The sequence below is a fragment of the Pocillopora verrucosa genome, chromosome 1, assembly GCF_036669915.1.
Source record: "Pocillopora verrucosa isolate sample1 chromosome 1, ASM3666991v2, whole genome shotgun sequence".
Classification (NCBI taxonomy): Eukaryota; Metazoa; Cnidaria; class Anthozoa; order Scleractinia; family Pocilloporidae; genus Pocillopora; species Pocillopora verrucosa.
In genome coordinates this window covers 8,062,528-8,087,614 of record NC_089312.1, presented here as the reverse complement: position 1 = coordinate 8,087,614, position 25,087 = coordinate 8,062,528, and the positions used below count along the sequence as shown (strand labels likewise).

At 39.0% G+C, this 25,087-nt stretch overlaps 1 protein-coding gene across 1 annotated transcript; it reads right to left on the bottom strand.

The window, feature by feature from the left end:
• Positions 1-389: 389 nt before the first annotated feature.
• Positions 390-24,775, bottom strand: LOC131799056 (cilia- and flagella-associated protein 43). Its single transcript, XM_059116725.2, has 31 exons — positions 24,663-24,775; positions 23,928-24,184; positions 23,323-23,419; positions 22,592-22,759; positions 21,915-22,072; positions 20,877-21,104; positions 19,776-19,891; positions 19,043-19,174; positions 18,507-18,617; positions 17,569-17,649; positions 17,095-17,243; positions 16,475-16,578; positions 15,800-15,955; positions 15,125-15,303; positions 14,645-14,794; positions 12,953-13,094; positions 11,968-12,218; positions 11,175-11,378; positions 10,293-10,569; positions 9,419-9,600; positions 8,467-8,743; positions 7,328-7,677; positions 6,497-6,780; positions 5,618-5,849; positions 4,367-4,479; positions 3,973-4,039; positions 3,807-3,899; positions 3,149-3,222; positions 2,580-2,751; positions 2,092-2,245; positions 390-818 (listed from the first exon to the last, which is right to left on the bottom strand). Exons 1-31 carry the CDS (start codon positions 24,689-24,691, stop codon positions 649-651), a joined length of 5,157 nt encoding a protein of 1,718 aa, XP_058972708.2. The 5' UTR covers positions 24,692-24,775; the 3' UTR covers positions 390-648.
• Positions 24,776-25,087: the final 312 nt, after the last annotated feature.

Here is a 25,087-nt window from a genome sequence, read left to right as displayed (position 1 = left end):
CCATCCGGGGAGGAGTGGTAATAATCGTCGCTCCATGCTATGCTAGTACAGACTTTAAATTTTTTTAACCTTTGTAAGATACACTGGGTCGGTTATTTAAACAAAGTTTAGCCGTTGTTTAACAAAACCGCGTTCTAAGCCATCTTCAATTGAACCGAACCTTTGATCTGAACATTTATTTTTGTGAATACTATCAAGAGTAGTGGAAGGACATTTATTTAATTATATCAACCCTCTTATAGAGTATCCCTGAGTTTCACCGCTTGCATAAAACTGCGGTTTTGGATAGATCTCTTAAGCAATTATGGTCGCTAGTTTTGAATCGTGTTCTACATTTTCCATATTCAAGACTACTTCAACAGTCAGCTAAAAAGAAATTAAGTACACACTTTTTCAGTTTTTCATTCTTGGAAGTTCTATTTACATTTGAAATTGCGTTACAACGGTTGCTCAAACCTACATTGTCACTACATCAGTTGAAACTTCGCAAGCGAAAGGATTATTTTTATAGAAAACACTCGGAAAAGATAAAACCGCTCTGTAAGATGTTCCAAGCGGAAGAACATTCAATTAAATATTACAAACAAATAAACGAGTATTCACTGCTCGTTCAGATCTTTGTTTCATATTTACAGCACAAACGAAATCCTAATGTTCAATTTGTACAAGTGCTGGGAAAGTACGCATGCGTAGTCGTTCAACTTCTGCCCGCAGCACTGCAACTTCCTGCGCTTGCGCTTTGGCGAGGTCCACTAGCTTTCGCCTTGCTACTATGTCCTGCAGGCGGCGCTCACTTCCAGTGTCACTCCGGCCAGCAGCTGTGTGAGAAAAAAAATTATGCAAAAAATAGTAAGAAACTATCTAAAATACATGCCTGCTTACATAAGGAAAAATTAACAAAAAGAAATAAATAAGGTCAAGACAACAAATAAAACGAAGTACACAAACCGAGATCGAAATAATCATCTCCTGAATAGCCATACGATCGAACTTAACCACAAAAAGAGAACGAAGCTAATATCCAGCCATCTTGACCGAACAAGCTCGGTCAATAAGGGATTTATTATCCGGCAAAAACATTTCGCTTTATTGTGAATAAAGAATGAATTGTTTACTTCGACAGCCGGTAAAGAAAGCTATCTGTGTTTGCAGCAAAATAAACCCACGAGAGTCGCTTATGTTTCCTTTGTTTTGAATGTCCTCCGTTGCTGCTTGCGTCTCCATCGCCGACTTTGTCCAAAGAGTTACGAACTTTGTCAATCTGCCTCACGCAATTTTTTTTCTTAAACGGGATCAAAGCGGGCAATCCCGAGCGGGGAAGATGGGCCCACCTTGCCCACTCGGGTAGCCAATCAGAACACAGGATTCGCTTCATAATGCCCACGAGTGCTACCAGCTGTATAACAAGGAAAGCTACTGGGCCAACTGTTGCGGAACTAAAAAAAGGCTCCAAAGATCCTAACGTTCAGGATTTAATGAAAGTTGATAAAGCAATTATGTCATTCCCGCTTGTTGGATAGGAGGTGGCTTCTAGTTTTCAATTCACTTCTCACGGCCTCATCTGAGCATCGTATCGATCGCATAGGGCGAAAAAAAAGAAAAAAAACAGCAGAACCTATTAAGCGTTTTTTATGACCATGAAAAAAACTCTCTTTCGCTTAAACCTTTATCCCTTTAGAGTGATTAACATCTAAATTCTCCTAACAACGTCACCTCCAAATCACACATCAAGGTCACAAGAATAAAGCGAATGATCTTTAGAAGCTGTTGATTGTTAAACAAGTTCTCCTTGTTAGCACCTTAGGCAATGTATAGAGAACAGTGTGGAGAATATGCATACTGATGTTAGGGTGTAAAGGGCTAAAACTTTGCTGCTTGAAAAGTCAAGCCTGAGAAAAACGGGAAAAAAATCAAATTTTGGATCACTGAGTGCTGTCATTTTATTTCTTCGCTTTCTGTCCATAATTTTTTCCTGTTCTATCGTGTAATACCGTCGCATAAAATTTGCGCTTTTTATTTCCCTTTTATGGTAAAATGACGAGAAGCGAAAAAAAAAAAGCGTAGCATGAAGGTACAACCTATTTCACTAACCATTTGCCTCATTGACATTCCTCCTTTCAGCGACGGACAGAGCAAGTTCCTCTAGATCCGCGTCAAGCTGTTCATTGTCTTTCTCCTTGCGACGAATTAATCTTTTGATATTCTTTATTGTTTCTCTGCGGTCATTTACATTACGATGATGCATCTGAAGGATAAAATGGTGGGTTAGGGGAGGGGTAGGTGCGCAGTTGGTAAGATACTGCCATTGACACTTTTTTTAATTCCCATTTAAGCAATTTAAGCATGAGAAATTACACTAAATTTCCTATGAATATTTTAAAGACAATATATTTTTGCTTATTCTAAATTTGATAAAAAAAAATGAGAATGATCTCCTACACAAAACAATCCTTGCCGTGAACCGTTCACAGAAATACACTTTTAAATGTCTTTAGCATTTCTCTATGTTCGTTCATTCCCATAAGCTTTGATGTTACCCACTTTTAGATGTTTTGCGTTTCAGTGCATGAATCACTGACCTTTTCTTGTAGTGTCAAAGTTTTCTCCAGTGTCTCGATCTCCTGCTGTTGCCTAGCTTGCTGGTCACCCTCTGATAGAAACTGCTGGAGTTCCTTGGTAACTCTCAGCAGTTGAATGTCACGAATCTTGGCCTGGAGATCTTCCGACTGCATGTCCATCTTTTTGTGCTCCCTGCAAACAACAGCAACTCTCGTTATAATGATGTCCATAACGGGGAGTGTAACTTATTGAAGTAAATAAACGCTCGTGTCAGTTAAGATATTCGAAATTTAAGTGACTATAATTAACAAGCGAACTGAAGGGAGAAATTGATAATGTGAACAACCCATATTGAAAAAATTTCTAAAGTTGAAGTTTCCAGCGTCAGTCCAATTCGCTCTGACGGAAGGCTTGGGCTTGAAACTTCTATACGGCGGCCAATTATACATTATCAACTCAGTTGTACCAAACCATCTTGTAATACCTCCCGCCCAACCCCCACCCCCCTCAACCGATGCAGCACCACAGTTCCTTTAGACTTTACCCCTTTATATCAAAAACAATTTTAATAATAAAATAGCACAATTACCACTCCAGTCGATGAATTCCTTTCCTAAACTCCTTGCTGTCCTCCATAATAGTAATCTTTCCTTTCCCGAGAGTCTGAAAACAGTCGCCAAGACAAAGATAGGATATCAGTAAAATTAAAACCTCATTATCAATCGACGAGCTTTCTCCGTGGAGATATAAAAACAGCAGAACAAAAGGCAACTCAAGTAAGATAACACGGACAATCAGCGATCAGCTATTTCGGTTAATATCATTTTTTTAACTTTCAGTAAAAACTAAAAGAAATCACAATAGCCAATCAGAGCACAGGAAAATATCACAAAAAGCCATTGAAAACTCGTTGCAAAGCCGAGAAAATTCCTTAAAGCACAGGAAATGGGAAGTGACTAAGTCATGATTGGTTTTAGTCAGGTTACATCTGATTGGTCGAGAGAGCGGCACCAGTTTTCTGTGCCAATCATAGAGCGTAAACTTACAAAATCGCTAAATACTTTAGACACTCAACTTAAAAGCAACAGCAACAGGTGAGTCGATGTTGACCAAAACTACCTAGCATGTCAGTTTCTGGAAACTTCAAGGGAAAATTTGTCCATTTATTTTTATTTACACTACCAAGAAAGACTTATCATGGAAAACTTTCTACTATAAATACGACTTGAACAGAAAATTCCACTCACCGTGATCTGTGCATTAAGGTCCTCTACAACAGAGCGATGAATCAGAGCACTGTCTGTATAGTCTGTGATAAAGGAGCCTGGTGTAACCTCCACCTAAATTACAACACAGCGATGGTGAGCTACCTGTTAGTAATGGATTTGTTTGATGACTTTGTAAAACACTGACCTGTCCCTGTTTTAGCAACAGCTGTACTTCCAAATTTATATGAAACTTCATTTTCTCGTCCCTCAATCTACAAAGACAAAAGGTTAGTCAATAGAATAAGAAAGATGAATGGCTGTAAATATATGAAAATCGTGTATGAGAACTGCGGACAAAGAAACAAATATGGAAGCGAAGTTCGCAGTGATGAACACTACCTATGCAGTATGGAAAATAAGGCGTGAAAAAAATTCAGGCCCGCACAGAGAATGAACGAAAGTTATAAAAAAAATTACTTTTGCCAGTCATCGTTGGCCATAAGTGACTAGTGCACTGCATACTGCTTGGATTATTAATGTCGGAAGCGTCATTTGTGTGAGTGGTATAAGAAAGTTAGTCAAAGGGGATCATTGATTACCTCTGTAGTTCCTGTAAAGTGTGCTCCAGCTCTCTGTTGACTTTTTCATCGTCTTCTGTTCTTCTTTGCAAGAAGGCATTCATTTCTGCTAATATCAACGCTTTGGCCTTGACCTATTAATGAAATTATTAAAGAAATATAAAACGCGCCGAGTGCATTGTTGAACAAGAGAACAAGAACACTTTAGAAGAGCGGAGAAGCACTAGCCGAAGGCGAGTGCTTCTCCGCACTCAACAATGCTCGAGGAACAAGTTTTTTTAATTTCTCTTATAAAATGTATCGTGAATTGCGCGCGCTCGTACCGATGACGTAGGCTGCGCATTATATCTCAACAGTGCACTCGAGTGACGTAAGGCGCGTGCTTTATGGAAATATGATGAAATCGTTCTGACCAATCACGGCGCGCGCATTTCTCTGAACATTTCATAATGTCTATAAAATTTCACTTCACATACCTTGAGCATTTTTTGGTATTTGAAGAGCAAGCTTTCACAACGGCACAAACACCTAAACTCACCATGTTCTTATAGAGCAATTTTCTATTGAGTATGGAAAGTAGTCCGAGATTGCTTCGGTCTTACTCAACTTTGCTATGCACACTGCTTTCAACTTATCAAATGCAAAACCAAAAACAATCGCGATTTGATCATTTGCGTTTTCCCGCCCTTTCAGCAGTTTGCTTGTTTTCACTTCGTGTTCTCATTGGCTAACGATAATGTAAAGCTTTGTTCTGATTAGTCGCTTGGATTATTTTGATTTTATCAACGCTCAATTTTATAACTGCTCTACTCCACTAAGTGGCTACCACCATAACAGCACCGTATGCGCATTTAGGGGAGGGGTACCTTGGTGGTTTATGGCCCTAGATTTGAAATCTTGAGGTCTCACTTTCAAAATTTTTATAGTGTCACTAATTTGACTTGATGAGAAATGGGTGGGACAGTGCGTCCAGAATCACGGGAGTATTAATCATGCATTTTGCACTGATGGGTGGGAGGTCTGTAACTCCGGCTATGACCGAGGTCTTGAAAATGTACCTCCAACAAACAAAGCACAGCTTTTGATTACCTAGAGTGGACATAACTCTTTTCTCGCTCAAAAACTTCACAGAAAACCCATAACTATGTCATCGTGACTAAGGTCAGAGCTAAGAAAAATCCCCAGTATGTTACGAACCAATCGAATTCTGTATTCGATTTGTAATCTGTATTCGATATTGCGCCCTCTTGGAAATAGAAGTAATCAATTCACCTGCTGTTCACTTTCGACTTTCTCTCTTCTAGTTTGCACCAGTCGTTGCCAGACAGCAGATTCCACCCCTTCAGGCATGTGCTGTTCATCATCTAGCTCATCCATTGCGCGCTCCAGGCTTCTTATGGCGACAGAATTACTACGCGAGGAAGAAGGCCTGGGACCGAATGGACTGCCTCCGTCGGGATGGTCTCCGTGTGATTCTGTGGCAGCTTTAAGTTGTTTCTGTCCTCTAAGAGAAGAAAGAGTCAGGAGAAAACTTTAAATACGAGAAACATATACCAAAAGAAATGGAGTTTCAGGGAGTCCTCGTCACGGTCCAGACCAGCGGTCGATTAATTGGAGCATTAATCCCATTTAATAGGTCTGGAAAACCCCATAACACTCGAGTTGTTTTTTGTTTGTCTGAAAACAGGATAGGACAATTGTCCATGATGCTGCAATGATCAGTAACAAATTCAAATGAAAGAAAGAAGTGATGGGGGAGGGGGGGGGGCAGCACTCTTCCTGTAATAATGATGCCAGATTGGACCCGGATTTCCACATAGTTATCTTCATTAGACGTCACACTTGCTTTCCCTATTATGACATTAATTTTCTCCAAAGTTGTACATCACAGAGAAGAGAACTAGATGAACAAAAGTACGCAAAAATTTCTACCTCCCGGAGATCGTGTCGGAGAGTGAGTTTGTGACGGTCCACTTCTTTCTATTCATCGAGTCTACGATAACAGGTCACCTTGTTACGTAATATTGAACGCACATTTGCTTGCACTGCTGTGCGCAGAACACGTTTCGCACAGCAGTTGTAGGGAATCCCCTTAACAATAGTGACTCAGCTCAGTGTTAACCTGATATATATTGCAACAGTTTTCCTCACCTTGGTCTTCGTTTGAACAGTTTATACAACTGTTCTACTGTGTGCATGTCTTGGTCTGCAAACTCTTTCTTGAAAGCCTTGTCAAGCGCCTTGTCTTCAGCCAACACAATCTCGTATGAGTCACGGAACTGATCCACCTCCCGCTTAGCTTCAGCCAGCGCACCTGCAGTTTGCGTCTTCCTCTCCCTCTTTTCGTTCATCCGCCGGGTCAGCTCGTTTTCCTGATACTCCAGCTCGGATTCAGTCAGCACTGAGACCATCAGTCGCATAATTTTAAGCTCTTCCTATGCATATACAATCCACGAAGAAGACGTCAAGGTATGCATTATTCAAAAAACATTCGGACGAAGTCCAAAACGTCCCAAATGGTAAAATTCGAAAAGTAATTAAAAAGAAATATAAGGTGAAGAATGATTAAAACTTACTCAATAAAAACCATGCTGTGTTGTTGAAAACACGAATCAATTTAAGGTGACTGAATTCTCTAATCATAATTTTCAATAAACCAAATTTCATTTGAGCTGCGGATGAAAATCAAGGAAAGCAATGATCCTCGCAGGGGAGCTGTCATTAAAGCAATTGCAGAGAAGAAGAAACCTGAATAAAAATTCAGGCATCGACGGGATTCGAATCTAGGCCTCCCAGATACCAGCGCCACGAAACCACACGCTGGGAGCGGGGCACAGCTTAGAGGGTTCTGAATTATCTTGATTAACACAGCGTCCTGGTTGGCCAGTTCTGACTAATTATGGGTGCCTCACTCCACCAGAATAGAAAATCCATGACGGAACACATAAATAAAGAACGATTTATCATGGCAACTGAACCAACCTGGTAAATAACCATTTCTGTTTTGACTTTCCTCTGAAATAGCTGACTAAGTTTTTCGTCAAACGAGGCTGTGGCATCAGTGATTCCGCTCTGTAACTTCTTTAGCTCAGTCTCCAGTGATTTCCGGTACTTCTCTCGATCCTCTTGAAGCTGTTGTTTCTTCTTCTCGAATTCCTTGGCCGCCTTCTGCTCCTCCTCGCTCCATTCCTCTTGTGGTTTGCTGGTGATGAACTCTGGCGGGACCAGATCTTTTTTCAGCTCGTCTTCTATATTCGCCTCCAGTCTTCCCTGCATCATCATCATCAAGGCTCGCTCTCGTGCATTGTCGCCTTTCTCCGCTAAGCGGCGTTCTACAAAGTATGAGGAAAAAATTAAAACCGAGCTGTACTTTTGAGCGTTGAATAATGTAACGCGGGCTTGTCTTGGCTTTGCTGTGATTGATCCAGAAATTCGTGCCACTCCTAACCAATCAAATGCAAACACGAAATCGCAACTCGGTCAGTCACGTTATCCCGCGTTCTTGTCAAGTTGGTAGTTTTCTCTTTAAGTTCTTATTGACTCCTACAAATATACATCTATGTGTTCATAAACCGTTATGACTGGTTTTGTTTCTCAGTCTAGCTAAATGCCTTGCAGAACAACTCATAACTTGATATTTAAGATTATTTCTGCTAAGCTCCTGAATGTCAGTGACGGTGACACTCCAACGAGTAGAAGCAGCGATCATCGAGCGCATTTCGATTGAAGATCGAAAAGGCACACCCAAAGTAATAACAACAGCCAATCAAAACAAAAGAAGGTAAACAGAAAGCCAGTGATAACTCAGAGCAAAACAACTGAACAACCTGAAGCGCAGGAAAACGCGGGTGACCAAGTCGCGATTGGTTTAAATTTTGAATTTGATTGGTTTAGAAATAGACGCGAATTTTCTGGACCAATCAAAAAGTGAAGTAAAGCTATACCAAAGGAATCCCGGATTACTTTGAAAATTGTTCTATGGACACCAAGGTTAATACAAGACGATGTTCGGTTTCAAAAAATTTGTTCACAAATGAATTATCCCCTCTCTCTTTCCTTAGACGCAGGTTATGCTGACTCTGTTGTTCTCAAAGTATATCCACTTGTTGTTCAATACAAACCTTCTTCAATCTTTGCTTGTTCTTCAAGCTTAAGCTTCTCCTCCTCGCTAATGTACTTCTCAAAGGGTACTTCACCATCCTTCACTTCCAACAGCAGCTCAGGTTTTTCGTCCACACTCATCTCCGGCTCAAAAACCTTCTCATCAATCTCAAGATCACCCAAGATCTTCTTTATCCTGTCGTTTCTTTCTTTGACTCTTTTGATTTCGGCCTCTTTCTGTTTGAAGATTTCGTCGAACTCCTTGTTGAATGCCACTTTGATTCTGTGGATAGCATCCTGGAATTACAGAGAAACGTTACTCAATTTCAGCTAGTTTTAGTTTGAAAGAAAACTTTATAAAAACTACGTGCGGCTGCTTTGAGCTTGTATCTCATCTGGCCCTAATTTTGGTTGCACAAGGGAAAGAAGTGAAAAGCTTTAATCTTGCAATCCAAACATCGCCCACCAACACCAAAGAGGTCTCATAACACTCACACAGCACGAAAGATAAATCATCTCTCATTTAGGTTTATCTTCATGTAAGTAAACTTGGTTGAATTTTTGAAATTACATTGTACTTCCAATATTTTCCGAAAGCGTTTTGTCCAATGGTTGGCTCGGTATCAAAAGGTCTGGGTTCGAGACTTGGCCTAGCCATGCGCTGTGTTCTTAAGTAAGACGCTCTACTCTCACAGTGCCTCTCAGTATCTGAGCAACTGCGCACCTACCCCTCCCCTATACCAACAACAGTTAATTGATTGCAAAATAGGATTGTTGCTCCAGATGGGTACAAGCCAACTTATCGAAGTCCCGTCCCGCCTAATGAAGAGCAGAGGCAATATCATGCTTTGGAAACCGGGATAAGTTCGGGTAGTAATGGGCAACTAAGCTCGTAAGATTAAAATTCCCAATTTTATCAGACCTTGATTAATTTATGTAGCACGTAATAAATTTTGTCGACTTGGTCGATACCTGCAACAAAACAATCTGGTTGAGTTTCTGCTGCACCGTGTGGAGCTGGAACTGACTCTGAAACAGCTCCTGGCCGCCGCCATAAGCTGCACCACGACTTCCGGTTGTAGCCGGGTTATCTCCAGACCTCTCTCCTTCATCCTCGGCCAGAATATCCTCGTCTTCAAACTCTTGTCGGTCATCTGATTTTAATAAACGAATATTTATTCATTAAGCACTATACTGTACCTCAAATCTGTTTACTGAGGTAACAACCATCTTAGGATGTTGAGGGAACACGAAGAAAGTTCAAGTTGTAAATCACCAAAGGCAAGCTATTAAAAGACTTTTCGGATGTGCCACTAACACAATTGGGTTATTAGGCCAGCAAACCAATAAAAACTGCGGTACTCACTATTAAACAATTGCTATGAGTTTATCGGCACACAAAGTAATAGGTTGTTTAACCAATCAGAGCGATAGTGGTATACTCATTAATTCATGACTGATAATAAACGAAGGCTAAAATAAGGAGCAGAAAGAGCACATAGAAGCCCACGAAAGCTACATAAGTATAACTAATTCTGTTTTGTTTGTGCTTCTTACAAGAAAGCGAGGTTACCTAACAAACCCAATGCAGAATTAGGCACTAAATAAGCTTGTCACAACCTGAATAACAACTTAGTCAAAGTAGTTATGTCAAAATCGTTGAGTCAACAGGAAAGGAACCATAAAATATTCTTTTCAATTTCAAAATGGGTGGAAACAACCAACAGGGAACAAGAATGGATTGACATGGATTTCATATCGTTCCTTTGAAAAAAATTCAGGCTGAATGTTACGAGAAGAACAAAATCTGACGCGACTCTTTGAAACCAACAGCTTGTTTTCTTACCAACAAGAGGTGTATTTCTGGCCGAAGGCGGACTAGACACTACATCCTTGCTGGCTGCGGACTCAGCTTGCTCGATTTTCCTCTGGTTGATGACATACTGAACTTCATCCAGTTCTGCTTTAGTTCGCTCCTTCATAGGGTAGTTGGAGACAGACAGAAGAAGGTGAAAGGCGTTCACTGAACGTCCTTTGACGACCATGGCGTCCCAACATTCTTTTTTTATTATCTCGCGCAAGTACTGATTGGCAAGATTTGCCAATTCTATCTCCTCACGGACCTGTTGGAGAATAATCCAGCAATAGACTATGAATACGTGTACCCGGAACTAACAGCACGAATTGGAGTGATTTTCAACGGGTTTGCAATTGGTGTTACTTTGCCTCGCTCTGAGATTGGTTAACAAAAAAAAAAAAAAAAAAAAAAAGAGCCATCCTCTCAACCAATCATACGCAAGAATTAAGCCAATCTCCACAGGGTCAAGCGCGCTTTCTTACACTTCAGAAAGTATGCTATTTCTTTTCTTTTGATTACTTCTCATTTACTCCTTACGATTGTTATAATTATCCTATATCAGACTTGACTGAATTTCTGGTTCAGTATGAACCCAAAAAATATTTGATTGGGAAAGCTTAGTGAGGTTTTCACACAAAACCGTATTCAGTACGATCATGTGGTGTTAAGAATATGATTTACACTCCTTCATGCAAATGACAAAAAAAATGCTCAAGTAACGAAAGAAATAAATTTCTTGAGGAATTTACGTTGGAACCTTGTTAAAAAGGTTTTCTACAGTCCCCCTACGCATTACAAACCGAAAGGAAGAGACGATAATGTAAAGCAAGGTGTGGTATTGCCGTAAATGTTCAAACCTGCTTTCCGTACCTGTTTAATTTTCTCTTCCCCTTCTAAAATTAATTTCTGCCGCTGATCGACATCCAAGTTGTACTCATATCTATCCAGTTTTTCTATTTCCGGTGCTTGCTGGTTGTCACCCATCATCTGCAGCACGGTGTGACGTAAATCTTGAATCTCCTGACGTAACTTCCGCTTTATCTCAGCGAATTTTTTGGCCTCTTCACGTTGGGTCTGCAGAATATAAAAAGCATATAAAAATTTGAGGGTGCAAATATCCTCCAAAACTGAGATTCCCCGCCCCTCAAGTTTCTTTTTGACTGTGAGCACGATACAACACCTGCAATCCATTTTTTTACGTTTACGTTTAGCGCAAGTCCAGAAACGATTGTATGGCGCTGTATGTTCAATAAGTTCTCTCTCTCCTCAATCTCCCTCCCTTGCACTTTCCTCTCCTAACCGCCCTCCCCTTCCATCCACGTCCCTTCCCTCCCGTCCCCTATCCTGAACTGTCACGTAAAAATAGCCAAGGCAGTTTAGTCCATAGTTTTCCTTTGGGTTTATGGTCCGTAAGGCAGCCTTAAAACTCTCCGACACGAAATCCCTCTCAGTACTAGATCTTTCATTTAATCGTAAAAAGAGACGAGAATTTGCAAATGATATTTCTGCATCCAGAAGATCGATCCTTGTCCAGAAATTGTTTGCCTGGAGGTCATCCAATACACAGAAAAACATAATACTGTCACGAACATGAACCCATCATTGATCAACAATAATAAAGGCAAAATTGCCCATTTCCATGGTCATTTTTCCATTTCTATACCTCGCTGACAGCTTTCTCAAGCCAGGTTGCATCTTCTGAGGGAGTAGGGGTGGGGGTGGTGTAGATACCATCTTTGATAACTTTCTGTTGTTTCTCGCTCGCCTCAGTGTTCGCTTTCTCGACCGGCGAGATAGATCTGGGCACGTATTCCCCACGTTCAGCCGCCAGACTGTCTTCGTCCTTTCGCATGGTGGTCAGCAGTGATGAGCGCGCACGCGCAGCATCTATGGCTGCTGTCGCCTTGCCTTTGCCTGAAGAAATGAATCAATGAATAAACAAAAAGAATATTTAAAAAAAAGAAAAAAAGAAACAGGGAACTTATTTCAAGAAGGAAAGATACCTATAAAAAGTTAAACAAATTTATCATAAAACCCGATATAAATAATAAAAATTCCTCAGTATTTTAACATCTTCATTTTCTATACACTACGATACCAGATATTGTCGTCATGACCGGAACCTGGTACATCACCATGGGGTTTGTGTTCTTATCGCAGGGTTCATGTTTTGAGTCGTTTCCTCATTATTCAGTTTCTATCTCTTAAAGTAATACTACCGGGAGATTTTTATCTTCGCTTACTCCTGAGTGAAAAATGTAAGTCGTACACATGCAATTGAGTGGCAGGGTAGAGGACTTAAACCTTCGATCTTCAGATTACAAATCCAAAGTTATAAACCACCCTACCTCTTAGCCTCCTAAGAAGTGCTTTTCATCCTATTAAGCCATTATTCGACAAAGTGGAAGTAAATATCTACTACTTAAATTAACACTGAGGTGGATAAATATTTTAGAAAAATACCACACACAAATTGGTTTATTTCTGTAAATATACCAAAAACCGGTCGGAAATTTGAATCTTGACGCGCGATTTAGTCTCTTAGGCTGTTCCGATGTGAATAGTACTTGTTAATGACTTACACACCAGCCAAAAAGCGCACTAATCACCTGTGTAGTGTATTCTAACATAATTTATCGCCGTATTACCTGTTGATGTGAAGTTCCAAACCCAGCAGGCCAACACACCATCAGCACCTGTACTGAGCACGTGTTGTGAGTCACCGGTAAAACAGACGTGAGACGCTCCGCCTCTTTTGTAATGATGTGCAGAAACACACAATGTACGATCCTGTGAACGCAGAAAACGTATTTTAATGTAGTGACTGAACAAAGAGATAAAAATACATCTAAATTGTTAGGCAGTGACGCAGAAGTTTGACGGGAACGAGAGAAATACGCGCGCCCGCATGTGCCAGTCCTAATCACTCGTGCAAACTTGCATCGAGCGCCTTACAAAATCGTCCGCCTGTTTGGTCGTCCAATGCACATGGTCGTCATATTGAAAGTCACGCTGGGCCTCAACAGAACGTTAAGAATGATTTTAAATATTTTGAAAAAATGACAAACTCCTACAACAATTTTAAATTTCCTAAGATACTTTATAAGGAGTTCCTCTCTGCAGAATTATCTCTTGAAGCAAATATTTCCTGGGGTAGAAAAAACCCTTTGAGGCAAGGAAAAGAGAGAAATGCACGAAGATGACAAGAAGATGGCAAGAAAGAAGAACCAAGATGAAAACCTTTGAGGAAGAGGCATGGTCCACAAACCATACAATCTTTATCACCGCCACTAACAAGTATACGAAAAAAGGTATAGCTTTACACGTATTGAGATTTCAAAGAATGCCCTTGTCGGTCAAAAAATTGTGGACAGCGGAGGCGACTTTTCGACTGTGGTCGCCGTCATTACACACACACGTTCACAAAAAAACAAAACGAGAAAATCAAGTACGCTGGCCTTACACTCATCAAATAAGTGTAAAATGCTGCTGTTCTGTTTATCAAAAATAATAATTATCTTAGTTAAGAATGCCTTTTTGCGTAGCTCCTAACTGTTTACGCGGATCGCCAATAGTTGAAAAAAAGAGAAGTCAGATTTTGTCAGCTGACAGGTGTTAAAGTTAATCGTATTTTAGACTCCGTAAGGAAACAACATCAAGGAACCCATCAAAGTGCATGCAATTGACAACCGAGTACCGTAGATGATCAATGGTAGGCGACCAGTCACAAAGGCGTTGAAATCCACGTGATCTCTGGCGAGTAACTTGGCAAACAAACACGGGAAGAACTGCTCAGCACGAGTGCAAATCACAAACAGCGCACGTATTGTGTGCAATCGCAGGAGCCCTTCGGGCTCTTGCAATTTCGCTGTCTTTGAAAAATTTACTCGTACTTATTGAAGAAATAAAAAACGCGCCGAGTGCATTGTTGAGTTATATAAGCACGCGAGAATTTTTAAGAACATGAGAGAAGTGCAGAGAAGCACGAGTGTTCTTAAAAATTCCCAAGTGCTTATAACTCAACAATGCTCGAGGAACGAGATTTTTTATTTCTTTTATAAAATGTATCGTGAATTTCGCGCGCTCGTACCGATGACGTAGGCTGCATGCATTATATCTCAACAGAGCACTCGTGTGACGTAAGGCGCGTGCTTTATGGAAATATAATGAACTCGTCATGACCAATCGCAGCGCGCTCATTTCTCTGAACATTTCATAATAAAACCATATTGCACTCAAAATCATGTAATTACCAATACAAATTTCGTTGAAAATCAGACTGGGCTAAAATTGGCCTATAAAAATTACTTAACTTTACACAAAATCTAAAAAGTTCTCACCAATGCACCAACAGCTCTGAGGAGAAGTTTTCCATCAGGTGAACAGCTGGCGAGCCATCTTAAATGTGGAGACAGAACAACGCGTCCTCCGTGCAGCTCATGACCATGGTATGACCCTGAAGGCTGCAGCTTGGAATCTGGTGGAACACTCTGAAAAAAGACATTCATTCATTGTATTCACACGAAATAAAAATTGGACAGAAATTATTCTTTTCATTGTACTTCTTAAGGTGATTCCTTGAAATTTATTTCTGTAATAGTTCTACAAATACTACTAATAATGATAATAATAATAATAATAATAATAATAATAATAATAATAATAAAAATAAGCCGTAATAATACTGAAAATTGACTTTGTAAATATCTCTGAACAGGATAATTCTAAAGAAAGGGACTAAAACATTTTGCGCCAGCCGCCGTGACGGTAACAAATGACGATTATGATAAAAGGAACTGAAACGTTTTCATTGCTATTACCTTGCCCTCTGCGGCCAATGTAAGTTTAACTATTTCTTTTCTTGCGTGTGCTACTGTCAAAGCGGTCTGCGGACTGGTCAACACAACACTGTAACAAGGAGATGCTAACAGATGAACGACTTTCTTCACCATTTCATCTCTGTACAGAAGAGTCTTGTTCAAGAAGGCCTCCTTGGCCCCTGTGCATGGCAGGAAAAAAGATAACAAGTTTAATGAGATAGTTGTGAAAAGATTACATGCCTTCGGCAAGAACACAAGAAAATACGCGCAAAAGAAGGTCGTTCGCCTCGATTCTCGTGCACACGTGCCACTTGTCACTCGCGTTTCCCACTCTAATTATCATGCAACCTGTCAAATCAAATCAATCGCCAGATATGTAGGCTATTTTAAGTACTCACAGATATCCCGGGTAGTCTGCGGGGGGGGAGGGGGGGGGGGTTACAAACACAGACACACCTTGCCTGTCCACTATAAAAAAGGACTGATACCAGTGAGTACAAGAAGGGGATTACCTCTCTCGTTTTCTCCCTTCCCATCACATTTCACGTTCATACTGTCCGCGTAGGTTTACCCGCGCTTTGAAAATGACTCAGGACGATTCAGCAAGAAACGGGAAATATTTCATCAAGAGTAGAAAACAAACAAATCACAACTGCGGTAATTTTCGACGCCTACCGTTCAAAATATCCATGGTAACTTCAAATTCTAGTAGCTTTGTTGCAAATGTTTTATCACTATTCGTACGGTAGGCCACAGCTATCTTCCATGGTCCCTGGCTGTCTTTTTCTCGAGCATTCAGAGTGGTGATTGAACACACTGTGCCTTCCAGGTCTTTATGCACAAAAGGACAAAATTAAAAATTAATATGTGCCACATTAAAAAATACTTGTTACGTGATTTAGTGCACGTTTTTTCTTTGTCAAACAGTATCTCCACATTTATTCATTAATGGTTTAGCACTTGGTCGTGTCATCTTATCTTTTGGCCGAGGGAAATCTAGAGAAGGACTGTTGTTGGTGGGAGTTACTGACGTTTTGACAATCTCAGCGACAGTCCACATCAGAGTCAGGAGAAGAGCTTTTGCCAAGCGAGTGTTACAGATCTGGTTCGTGTAAACTGACTGGTTAGTTTTGCCGTAAGTCGGTCTCGATTGGTCAGTTTCGATCTATCGGGATATGAGGTTATTTCTTGAGCGGGATGAGAAAAACTAGGGCTGATAGTGGAAGCTCTTATGGTAGTCTAAAGAATGCTCCCAACTTTTCTTGCTGGAAAACCATTCAGAAGAAAATACTAGGCTTGAGCTTATAGTTCTGCTATCTCTATTCATAAACAAAGGACCTAAACCAGTACCTAATCGCCCAAGCACTTTGAAGTTGTTGCTGACTCTTGCATCACACACGAAGACATGTCCATCATTTGAGCCTGTTACATATATCTGACCACTCCAATCATAACTGTGAGTGAAGTTAGAGCAATAAAATACATCAGTTGTCAAAATTCAACGCTTGGATGAATCGAGCTACAGTTCCAACAATAAAATAAAGCAGTTAATGGTGAATCTCTAGAGAAGTTGTATGCAGCTGCGCCAGAAAACATAACAACTCCAACTTCCCCTAAACCACCCGTAACTGCCCATAAAAAATGGCGATCGTATTACAATCCCGCCCCACTCTCCCCCAGTAGATCTTTGTGTTTTGTTTCCATAGTGACTCAGGAGAATAATTAAGCAGTAAAGAAAACCAGGCTTGAAAAAAATTCAGGCCTGTACAGGATTTGAACCCATGTCCTCTGCAATACCGGTGCAGCGCTCTACCAACTGAGCTAACAAGCCAACTGGGAGTGGTCATTATGTCGGTTCCTACTAAACCCGTGAAGTAATGAATCAATGACTGTAAATACATGAAAATCATATATGTGAACTGCAGTTTAAGAAATGAATGTTGAAAGCAAACTTTACGGTAATGACCTACCAAAGTTGCAAAACTGGCCCATGGTGAATGTGGATCCTGTAAATAAGACGAGGCTGCTCAATGTTTGTCATCTCAACAAAGTAGATATGGCCAGTAAGAGAACCTATGGCCACTGTGCTGGAGGATGGACTACACTGTATACATGAAGCCTGTAAAGAAGAGTGGGAAATGATGTCATCAGTACTTACATAAAGTATAAGATGTGGACTTGATAAGAAAATTCACATCAAGACATGCAAATTTTTGGACATGGGAAGGGGTATACAAAACACAAGGATGAATAACAGTTACACTCGCATGATGCATACACACTGAGCTATTGGTGCATAACTTTGATTGCAGCAGGAAAAATATAACTGCATTGCAAATTTTCCAAAAAGGAAGGCAATAGAACTAAGAATCATTGACAGAAAAAAATAGAAAAGAAAGAAGGACTCCAAACCCTAGTTTCTCTTGGGATTCCTAAATATGTACCTGGCACTCAAGATGGATTTTAGACAAAAGTTTGCTTGTTTCAATGTCCCATGTTTGCACCAAACCATCTGCTTTACAAGTCTGTAAAATATGAAAGTTAAGAAAAATAATTTTTCATTCACAGTCTATAACCTGCTACAATAACACTTGAGGCCTAACTGATGTACATTCTCAAGGTTCGAACTGTAATTAAACATACTTACTATGAACTGTTAACATACTAAAATAATAATAATGCTAAGAGTCAAGAAGTACATTCTCCTTTTTTCAGGAGAGTGTGACGAAGAAAAAAATAGATTCCTCTCCAAGAATCTTACAATAAAATGATAGAGTCTATGTTCTAGGGCATAAATATATTTTGGGCCTGACTCAGAGTTATTTTAACCTGAGCCTTCAGGCCAGGATTAAAATGACTCTGAGTAGGGACCAAAACATATTTAGGCTCAAAAACGTGAACAGTAGTACAGACTATTATTACGACTTTGGAGGGCACTGAGAAAATAAAAACTGAAAAAATAACAACAACACAATTGACACAACCACAAGAATGTATTCAAGTCTTACAGGTTTTATTTTCCCTCAATGAAAATACACCTTCCAGTGAAACTGGCAAGAAATTTCAAAATCTTGCCATGTGAGTTTTTTTCAAAAATTGTTAAAAGTATGAAAGGAAAGTCCAAGCTTATCTACAGCTTATTTGTTCATTAGCTGCTTAGATTGGGCAATTTTTAAAAACATTTTAGCCCACTAAAGGCACCATCACCATAATGATAATAATAATATTGAATCTCAGACCCGCCGAAAATGGATGTTACCCATTCAGTTGCAAATGACTTGATAGCAAGTCAGGCCATATAAACATGACAAACCATTTACTAAATACAAAATCATTGTATTGTTTACCATAAAATTAAAACACTATTCCTTCCATCTCTTACCACACAATACTGACTTCCTCCTGCCAGACAGTCAACACCCACAAACTCAGCATTATGAATATTAAACAGCTCTGCCACAGATCCTTCAGAATCATAGAGATGTACAGACCCCTGAAATATTACAATGTATTATTGCGATTTTTTTCTTTTTAACTTAAGGTAAAAGCCACCAGCACTTTTTTTTAATTCATGTGTGGAAGAGATCATTTTTTCACTTTACTGTGTTCTCTCATGGATGTGTTGATCATTACCATTACAATTTCCTCAAATGTGATTGGTGCATTGGCTGCTATATTTTTCACTAATCATTCCGCACAGTCATAATCAGACAGTAAAAGCAGCGAATCATGCTAAGTCCACTCAGTTAAATCCACCAATCACAGAATTGATCACAATAACCATAGGAACAATCACTTATCCTGAAAAATTGGTCTCCTGCTTTGCTGTCTTCTGATTTTGTTAATCACTCATATGATCACAGACCAAATTGGTCCTCCACTCTGTCCCATTATTAATGAAAATCCATTGGCACCTACCTTGGAACTCCCAAGGGCTAACGAACGATAATTTGGTGACCAGTGAAGACTTGTCACAGCACAACCAATGTCCAACTGCTCCAAGACTTTAAGCTCAGTTGATTTTATGTCCAAACATCTCAATACTCCATTCTGTTAAAGATGGAATTTATTCAAAAGGTATCCAGAAAGTGGGGCAGTAAATATTACCTGAATAGAGGGTGTGTAGCCAAAGTCATGCATAATTGCATGTATTCATCATTTATTTAAAAACATCCACACACCTATCGTACTTAACACAAGTAAGAAAATAAATATTAGAAAATGGAAACCTGCTAATAAACTCTCAACAAAGAAAAATATTTACCTATATGGTGCATAGCTTTACCAGGGAAAATAAACACAACAACACTGCTTCATAAAAAGTGGACATAAACATTGATCCACAAGACTAATTTTATACACAAAACCTGACAAATTATGCAACAATTTACACAATGGCATAAATATCAAGTACACAATGCAACAAATGAAACATACAAACACTCACATGTAATTTACAACAATACACATAGGAAACTGTATGAAAATAATTTTTGCAATTACAGGATTTGTGAGATTTAGTTCTCAGAGGTTACTTGTGAGACTGAGTTCAGCCATTTTTCAGACCAAATAACCAAATTGTCTTGCTTCAATGTCACAAAATGGTGCAAAAAATAAGAAGATAGGAATAATAAAACAAAATTTAACCAACCTGCCCAGCAATATACAGTCCCTTCTTATGTAAAGCCAGACAATCTGCTGAACCTGGTCCAATATCCAGGGACAAATCACTACCCTTAGGCTTTTTGTCATTATCAGGATCTCCACCTAGCAAGAATAGATCAGATTTGCAGTCATAAATGCGGTTACAGCTAAATGCAAGTTAACGGTGTTAACAACAAAGAGCATCAGTGTTTTCTGGTAGTCAGCAGTTTTCGCATATGCACATGTGTGGGAATTCCCATTTGCTCTGCATTGGAGGCATTCTTGTGTGTACTTTGAGCATGTGCTTGTAACATTGCAAGGAGTGGTAGTTCTTCATTCAGGCAGTTTTTCCCCACTTATACCCTCCCTCTTTCTACCATCTATTCAGTGTGACAGGTGCCTGTTCCCCTTTCCTATGTGGGGGCTCATAACTGGGTTGCCAGGATTTGCCAGCCGTGGGAGAAGTCTCCATCTGGGAGCTGGCTGCCAATAGTGGAAGCTCCTGGATGTTTCAGGCACCCAACCTTCAATTAGTGATGCAGTTGTTAATTTAAATATAAGTGAAATTATCACAACTTCTGGAGTCTGTAAATTACAAACACCAAATGCTACCACTCTTGAACAGTGGCCCATTTTAATATATTGCCTACTTGCAGTATTTCTTATTTTGTGACATTAATAATGGTAATTGAACTGAGTGGGGTGAAATTTGGTCTGAAAACACATGCATGATCTCAAAATCAAACAAATGCTGAGCACAAGTTTGATTTAAGATCACAAGTACAATAGGCCATTTTACAGTTGTGTACTTAGTTGCCAAGCCTTTGATTTGGAGTGAGGCTGAAGGTGACCTTGTTGTGATAGAGACCAGTATCCAATTCGCATGATAACAAAGTAATTTGCATTTGAAAACAGCAAGGTTTGTATCATAACAAGGTCACCCTTAGCCTCACTCCTGTTCAAAGGCTTGGCAACCAAGCATGCAACTGTAAAATGGACTATTTTGGACCAAAATTGCTTGACACAAACTTCAATTACCACTTTTTGCATTATAATTCAGAAAAGAAACATGTGAAGCTTCTCTTCTGCCATTTCTACTGTGACTTACTGTTCCCTTCTGCCATTTCTGCTATAACTTCCATCGTGGTCTTCCTCAATAAAGATTGAGTATCTGTTCTGTCCTGTTGCAAACCCTTTGCATTTGAGTTCAGTACCATAGTGACTTGGTTGTTTTCTGTGTCAATGCAGATCACCTGACCTCCTTTACAACCACAGTAAAGTTTACTGTCTGGTGTCCAACAATGGTTGACAGGCTCACATCTTTCCTTTTTCTCACCTAAAACAAAGAAATGCCACCCTCTAATAATTGACAGTAAAAAAAATCACAATTGTATAAAATTATATAAAAAAATTACAATTTACACCTAACATATGTTGCAGTTCATAAATATTGCAAGACAAAAAGCTTTGAAACCTGATTAAATTTGTATTTTCCTCAGTTCTAGATCAATTATTAAAATTCATTCTTAACAAGAAAAATATAAATCAACCAAATCTGAAATAATTTCAAACTTCATTTCAGCATGACTGTACTATGGAATGAGAATAAATGCAATCTGAGAGAACAGAAAAAAAAAAGATTTATTCAAACTTATAGAATTCAAAACATATCTGTTAAGGCCTCTCAAAGAAAGTTTATTCTTTTTCTGGAATATCTGAGATTATCTCTGACATATTTAGAATAACATATGTAATAAAAGTAGTCAACTCTAAAGAATTAATGTAATTATAGTAAATGTAGTTATCTAATAAACCTCAAAGTCATTACCAATTTATGATCAGGTATTTCCTGTTTTTATATACATGCTAAGCTGCATATATCCTTAACCCTTTTACTCGCAAGATCTCTTTTAATTAGTAATTCTTCTTACTGTCAGTCATACAATTCATATGATATTACTTTGGAGAACTTGGTATTGGATCAACTAACAATCAATACCCAATAAAAAGGCACTAGACTATTTTCGAAGAATTCCCCTTTTTTTCCCTCTCTTTTCATTTACCTCAGTCTACATCACAGAAATTTGATAAGACAAGCTGAACTCTATTTGGTTTCTTAAAAAGAAGAAAAGTATCAAACTTTTACCTGGCTCATAACTCTTTGCATTCTCTCCTACTAATCCAGCTATGGCTGCTTTAGTAATTCTATATCCTTCTGGATGGCTCATACGACTAACAGACTGCCCTAAGTCCTCAAATTCATCATCATCTAGACTTCCATCAGCTGGAGGCAGTCTTACAGAACTAATAACAACAACAAGATCTTTTATTAGCTTCCTAGACATTTTACCAAAAGCTCTGTTGAAATACTTGTGGGTGGAGAGAGATACCATGTATAAATTGTTCTTCTCAGAATATTAAACTCAATCCCAGCAAAGAGTTGCACCCAAAAGACAAATATGAGAATATTATCATTAGCTTGGAATAAATTAAGTATAACTGCAATATATTATGTGAATTGATATATACAGTGGATAGTCTGGAACTTTGAGTGTGATTTCAAGAACTATGCTTCAGTCGCACTTTCTATATGTGATCACACTTTAATTAGTGTGAAAAAGTGTGATTTCAAGAGTCACACTTTCTGAGTGTGATCACATTTTTATTGTTACTAGGGGGAGGCCAAAGACCATCACACTTCCCATGTGAAGCATTTAGAAACCAGGCTTTAATGGCTGACACTTTGAAAAAGACCTTCAGAATGTTTTGTTACCTTTTTTTACAAAATGTGCACAACAATTTGTATGAGACACAAACACAGACCTTGAGACTAGTGAATACTTGGTATTGAGCTGGCCAACATTCCACAGCATCAGGACATCACTTGACACAGTACATAACTGACGCCAGTTTGTTGGGTTGAATGACAGTCCAGTACACAAATGTCTTCCAACATCAATTGAGCATAGCTTTATCTTCTCACACCAGTTCCTAAAGATGTTCAATATTTAATGATGATCAAATATTATAATATTTACTGGAACTTATATCCACATTATCCATCATTTTAAGAGGAAAGCAAAATTTATATAAAGTAATCAAAAATTTTAATTCATATCTCTTCATGTTTTAGATTTACAGTTTTCACTGAATCTCAATGACTTTTTAGGCTGAAGATTTACCATTTCAAATAATTTTCAAAACAGTTGGAGAAAAAAGTAGGTCCTAACAATGCTTACCAGTCGTTTTGTACCATGGATCTTTCATTCCCAGACAATTTGTACCCAGGCTCAGATGTTTTGTACCCATTTTTGATCAGTAACCAACAAATTATGAAAAAATGTTTAAAACAATCATAAAGATTTACTTCATTGGGTATGAATAGGTACAAATCATCTGAGTATGAAAGATCCATGGGAACGAAACAACTAGATACCCCAACAATTACTGTAATTTTAAAAGTGAATTTTAAGGTGCAACACATTTTAGTCACGACTCAAAGAGCAAAATTACCCTAGGAAAAAAAAAATTTTAAATACAGATGAACTTCTCACCAGACAGTAAGTTGAAAATCTGGAATCCCTGAATGTGTTGCCAAGATGCTGCTATTATTGGCAAAAGCAATGCAGGAGTATGTCAATCTTGCACCACCTAAAGAATGAAGACATATCATATTTATTAAATCAATTATAAATTGTGGCCGAAATAGGTCATTTCCGAATTAACTTTTGCCTCTTTAAAAATAAGGCCTGGTGCTCAACCATTCATATAAAAATTAGTTTAATTTGTATGTGAATAAAAACTTATAACCATGTGAAAGGATGAGCACCAGGACTCACTTTGAAAATAGGGGCCAACCATATTTCAGAAATGACCTATTAACTTGAGTGTTGGTCTTAAGGCTCTGCTGAGTCAACAAAAGCCAACATTCTGAATAACTATCCCTGATCTTTTCTCCTGCTCTCCTGTAATTCTTTTACTGTCTGTTCTTTCCTGAACCATTTCTAGGCCATTAAATTTTTTTTTCAGGTTAAATTTTAGTCACAGGTCTGTTCATGAATTTTATGTATGAGATTCTTAACACATGACTTGGGCCTTGTAATCCGTGACATGAGGTTTGAGCAGCTGTAATAGGTAATTATCAAGAAACAAAGTTTACCTTCAAGAACAGCTCGTGGTCTTGAAAAGTCAGGGAAAGTATAGATAAAAAGCTTGGGGTTAACTCTCAGTTCAGCAAAAGCAATGCTACTGGTGGAAGAGTTCACAGCAAATGCTCCAATTCCATCCCCAGGACTGGATAAAACTGACTCCCTCTTGTCTTTCGTATTTACAAATTTAATGTTGTTCCCACAGATAAAGCAGACAGTGTCCCTGTTGACAAACAATGCTGGGGAGCCATTATATCCCTGGGCCCACCTGGTAAACATAATAAGAGGTTAAGTCATATTACTGCTGCATGATTAAATGCGTCGCAAAGACATATTTAAAACATAACCCTCCTTCTAAATGAAACACTTAACGCAAATTAAAAATAAAATGTCCCTAGCCTTGGAGATAAAAACGTCAGCTTTCTCCTGAAAAACGAGCACAAACAACAGTACATCCTATTTTGTAACAAAACCATCAAAAGCGATAACAATTTTCAATGAACAATTTGAGCTAATCCCTTGCGTATTTTAAAGCTCGATCATGTAAATTAATCGATATGATACTTCTACTAAACTGTGCGACATGAGAAATTATATCAAACATCAACTTTTATGAGATTAGCTAGAACGAGGCTTCTGGCTCTGCAAACAGACATGAGAGACGTTGCGTGTTACTACCTTTTTGATTGACCCAAATGTCTGGATTCAATCATCAAATGGTATCAAGATATATAAATAATTCTTACCCGAGCTCAAGGGTTCCAAACTGATCCATTTTCAGAGTCAAAACAAGTAAACATCTAAACTTCAAGGAGCCCTGCTAAATTTCACCGCCATTGCTATTTTTTTCTGTCGTTGCCATGGACGCAACTCCGCTGACCAACTTTTTATATCATGTCCTTAGCTCTTCACCAGTCTCCTTACTTGTTGAGAGCTGCTGCTCAGGGCCAATCAAGGTAAATTGAGGTAAATCGCGGTAAATCGCCTTTTCGGATTTCAGTGGATGGACCCAATGAACTAGCATCCTTTTTTGCATTCACAGGCTTCTCGTAGAGTCTCGCTGACCCACTCTGCCCACCCGAGGAAGATCTATAAGTGGCTGGGCACGAGAAATGTCTAGATAGCCAATCTACTTCACACTACTTTTGAGAAATGGACTCCTTGCAAAAAC